We start from the raw sequence: 4,918 nt of genomic DNA, 5'->3' as shown, positions 1-4,918 counted from the left end.
CGAACCCGACCGCAGCGCCCCGCACGGCAGGCGGGGGCACTCCAGGGACCACGTAACGGAGACAACTAACTCCGAGCGACGGACCGAGGGGAAGCTTAATCCCCGAGTTAACGTTCCCGGGCAGAGGTTTTCCCCTTCCACACGCACCACCCGCCCATCACTCGCTTTTAGCGCAGGGTGTGACGAAGTGTTTTTTTCTTAATCTTCAAGCCGAGCAGGCTCACAAGGTGGTTGCGAGTTACAAACCCTCCAAGTTCGACAAAAAAATCCTCCTCTGGACTGGACGTTTCAAGACAGAAGAAGAGATTCCTCTGAGGATCCCGTAAGTGCGCTGCTCTTGTCCAAGGGGAACACGGAGCTGATGGGAAAGCGGTGGCGTGATCCTGAGCTAAAGCTTTTCCGCTGGGTTTGAACCAGTCAGTTTTTCAGCGCTGAAAACTTGGAAGGAAATCAGAGGGCAAAAGAGTTTCCTGTCCTGGTTAGAGGTTAAGATGAAAAAATGTCCCTTACTGGGGTCCCCAGAGCCTGGGATTAAGAACTGGATCCATCTGAGTAGATAGCCTCTGTTACATTCATGTACTGGCTTGTTTATTTTGTTTATTCCTAATGTGCAAATGGAGAAGGATGTTAGTGGTAAACCTTATTTTCTGTTTATATCTCCCATAAACAGTTCTAAGGGACCTGACTGAATGGTTACAGCCAACAAATTAAGATTGATTATAGAATTCGAGGAAAAATAGGGAAGGAGATTGAGAGAAACACCCCCCACCAAGGAAAACCGAGTACTTGGCATAGCCTTAGCCTCTCATTCGTGCTGACTCTCTGGGCTAGATGATCTTTGAAGGTCCCTTCCCACCCAAACTGCGCTGATTCTGTAGTGCTCCGACTCACTGAAAGTCAGCATCCTCCGGGGGAGTCAGTCACTGAACTCTAATGCCAATTGCTGCCTTTTCCTTAGCATGTTCGATAGCGTGTTAGACATCTCTCTCCAGGACGCTACTCTTCATCACCACAGTATGTCCCTGTCTTAGGTACGCTGAGCACACGCAGCATCCAGAGCTGTGTCAAGCAACAGGTACATCTTCTGCCTGTTGCCGGTGGGTCCTGACAGTTTCACTGATGTTTCCCGAGCTGGACAGTGGCTTTCCACTGTCCCACCTCACCCGCGCTGTGTGAGTCCCACCTAGGGAAAGGTTCGGAGAGGTCTCAGAAGCTCTAAAAGCTACTGAAGTCATCGGGAGGTGTTTATAAGGACACACACGTTTGCCCGTCCACACACGTACAGGCACACAGACTTCTCGTTCCTGTGCAGTAGTTGGCCTGCCAGGTGCGTGTCACCGCTTTGGGCTTTCTGGGTGAGCAAAGACTTTTTAGAACTGTAGGATGATAAACAGTAATATATTAAAAGAAACTAATTGTGAGACATTGAAGCTCAGTTGTGTCACTGCCTTAACTATTAGAAAAACAAAAGGATTGCAAGATATTGTTACCGGGGAATACAGTCTGGCTGTGGAAGATAGTTTGTATTAAGGGTCAAATCTGCAGTCCTTATTCAAGGTAGGTTGTTTTTTTAAAAAAAAACAGCTGTTACTGACTTCATCAGAGGTTTAACCCGAGTCTTGATGAAGAACTGAGTAGCAAAGGCCCTGATTTGCAATTAGGGAGGAAGATAATCAGGTCTGTTTTTCTTAAAGCAGAGGCAGAAAGCAGGGAGCAAAGCGACAGTGCGCTTCAGAAGAGTTTCAATTAGTGCACTGCAAAACACGATTAGGCTAATAAGCCAGCCTAATAACATTTATGGTTTTGCTTTTGTTGCTACAAATGGATTAGTGGATTAATGAGTTTATGTGCTAGCCTGGTGTGCAGTTTGTTTTTAAGACAAGGTGCGTTTACTGGCATACGATGCACGCGTGCGCGTTGGCAGGGAAGGGGGTGGCCAGGCACCGCCCGAGAGGCTTCCCCTCCTCTGGTGCATCAGAGCCTTCGAGAGAAGTGCCGCGGCCCTCGGCCTTGGCACGTACACGCTTCCGGGAGCTGAGCTGCCACTGTAGGAACCCCAGCTCTTGCCCCATCCCACCACTCATCCTCTTTAAGGTAAAGCCAAAGGTGTTTTGGGGGAGAAGATGTCATTATAGGATCTTTACTCACAACATAAAATGGATTGTTTATGCAACTATCCTTTTTACATATATATAAATCTGTAACTATGTATATTGTATACTCGCGTTCTGAATATTATAGAACATAAAGCATTCCCATGTGATTTATGAAAGGAGAACAGCGCATGGCCAGCATTTAATGAACATCTTAAAAACTCTACTCCCAAGTGTAATGTCTGACCCAGAAGAAGATTTGGCCAAAAGTTTTGAGGCCATTTCAGTGCTGGGGAGATTTCCTGTACTGCGGGATCCCAAGGGTATGCAGCCTGCTCGCACAGAGGAGCTGCACGCTCCCCCTCCGGCAGCAATGGCTGCCAAACAGGGCAGAAGTTCTCATTCCTTTTGCCTTTGACGACCAGCAAAAATAATCACGTAGGTTGCTTGTGCTGAGGCGGGTGTTCCTGCAACAGCACAAAGGCTGACATGAGCCCTCTGGCCACGAAGATGCTCAGAGGGCTGGAGCACCTCTGCTATGGGGACAGGCTGAGAGAGTTGGGCTTGTTCAGCCTGGAGAAGAGAAGGCTCCAGGGAGACCTTATAGCACCTTCCAGTACCTGAAGGGGCTACAAGGAAGCTGGGGGGGACTTTTTACAAGGGCCTGTAGTGACAGGACAAGGGGTAATGGGTTTAAACTGAAAGTGGGGAGGGTTAGATTGGATATCAGGAAGAAGTTCTTCATGGAGAGGGTGGTGAAGGCACTGGAACAGGTCGCCCAGAGAAGCTGTGGATGCCCCATCCCTGGAAGTGTCCAAGGCCAGGCTGGACGAGGCTTTGAGCAAGCTGGTCTAGTGGAAGGGGTCCCTGCCCATGGCAGGGGGGTTGGAACTGGATGGTTTTTAAGGTCCCTTCCAACCCAAACCATTCTGTGATTCTATGATTAGCCGCCACTTTGTGTAAAAGCTGCCGCCTTTGGGAAGAAGCAAAATCGTAACACGTAGCAGTACAAACTCCAGTTTGCTCAACTCTCCAAGGATGTGAACTCCCCAGTGTACAGGGCACCGTCCAAACAGGTTAGATACGACAGGAATTAATTTCTAAAGTTAACCTGGAGTAACAGGAACTTGCTTTTGCCACATCTGGTTGACACCACATATACTTCTCTTTCTCTTTAAAGTAAGACAAACCCCCTTAACTGTCACTGTGTTTAAATAGAGCTTAAGGTATGATTTCTGGTGTATTTACATGCAAGTATTTATGGCATGAGCAATATTTTTTCCAGAAAAAAACCACCAAAACCCAAACAAAAAACCCAGCTTAAATGCATTAAATGTTTCATTTCCACAGAAAATGGCTTAGGGTCAGAAAACACCAAGTTCTTGGGTGGTACATAACCAATTGTGGTAAGCTGAAAATGCTTGTTTTAGACACTAATTCTGTTTCTTTTTTTCAACGGCGATGTTTGGTCTGCGATGCTTTGGAGAAGAGAGACTTCCCAGGTTTGTAATACTCCGGTTCAATAACTTCAATTGCAGGCCAGAGATGCTAGACAGGGCCCGAAACAAAGCGCGAGTTAAAGCGTGTTACATCATGATTGGCCTCTCAATCGTCGCTTGCTTCGCGGTGATCGCCTCGGCTAAGAAGGTGAGTACGGCGCTCGGTAGCTTCCACTAGCGTAACGATGACAGGATTAGTGAGAAGTAGGCAAACGGAAAGGAAGGGCAGCAGCTCACCCCCAGCCCAGCTGACCTACATCCCTGTCACCCTGCCATGCAGTAGCTGTTGACTTCCCCCGAGGCACATCCTCACTCCTCCTAGGGACACCGCTCCTAAGGAGGCGTTTTACTTCCGCAGGCTGCCGCGCGTCACGAGTCCCTCACCAGCTGGAACCTGGCGAAGAAGGCCAAGTGGCGGGAAGAGGCCGCACTCGCCGTGGAGTCGAAGACAAAGTAACTTACTACGGAATGCTGAGTGTACCTTGTAGGAGCAAAATTAACACCTTCCGAGAGCCATCAGTGAATTTCACCAACAAACAGGAAAGCATGGAGCCAACGAGTAGCTACAGGATCACAAAAAGAAATGGAGGGTCTCTTAGAGAGATACTCAATGTACTCGTTGCAAATTATTAAAATTGGAATGTTTTCCACCTGATTAAAAGCAGTAACTAATTTCAGAGGAGATGAGGTGGTTTGCTAAGAACACCATGTATGGGGGGAGCCAAGTTTCCCCTATCTTAAAAACTTCAGAAGTCTTTAAAAACCTTCTTTCAGGCTTATCTTGAGCTGTTACATGGGCAGGAGTTCCTTACAGGAAAAGCTAGCTGTACTTTTTCAGGGAAAGGTGAAAGTCCGAGCAGTAGCGAAGGCATGAAAACTGCAAAAACAAGGAGACCTGTGCAATTCTGAACAAACCGTAACTCAGCCAGAAATCTTATCCACCGAGAAGGTTTGGAGAAGGGAGGGGAAATGACCTGATAATCCCACAGATTCTCGAGTCCTTCTAAGTTTCATGGGGAATCCCCAAGCGCAGCCAGGGACAGGACAAGCGTTTGGTCACGTGATTACACAGGGTGTTTCAACGCGAAGCGCCTTCTGCCCGGTGACAGCAGCGAGCTCTGGGGTGCACACACCGGCCCGTTTGAACGCCTTCGCCGTCAGCGCTGCATTCGAAATGGCGTTGGCATTTTCCTAGTTTAAGCAGCCACACTTACTAAAACACTAAACGAATACACCAAACATCTGTAAAATAGGTTTTATTGGTTTCTGTACGGTATTTGGAGATTTAACATTCCATAATATTGCATACTACTCATATGTGTTCCG

At 47.7% G+C, this 4,918-nt stretch overlaps 1 protein-coding gene across 1 annotated transcript; it reads left to right on the top strand.

The window, feature by feature from the left end:
- Positions 1 to 210: 210 nt before the first annotated feature.
- On the top strand, positions 211 to 4,049 carry FAM162B (family with sequence similarity 162, member B; the record flags this gene model as incomplete). The annotated part of the gene is made up of 3 exons (XM_010148746.1): positions 211 to 322; positions 3,632 to 3,740; positions 3,951 to 4,049. Coding segments are annotated over 3 exons (320 nt in total), but the record flags the coding sequence as incomplete, so codon positions are not given.
- Positions 4,050 to 4,918: the final 869 nt, after the last annotated feature.

Source organism: Eurypyga helias, unplaced genomic scaffold (assembly GCF_000690775.1).
Source record: "Eurypyga helias isolate BGI_N326 unplaced genomic scaffold, ASM69077v1 Scaffold46223, whole genome shotgun sequence".
In the NCBI taxonomy this organism is placed as follows: Eukaryota; Metazoa; Chordata; class Aves; order Eurypygiformes; family Eurypygidae; genus Eurypyga; species Eurypyga helias.
Note: the sequence above shows the minus strand (reverse complement) of the source record. Positions and strands in the feature narration are given on the sequence as shown.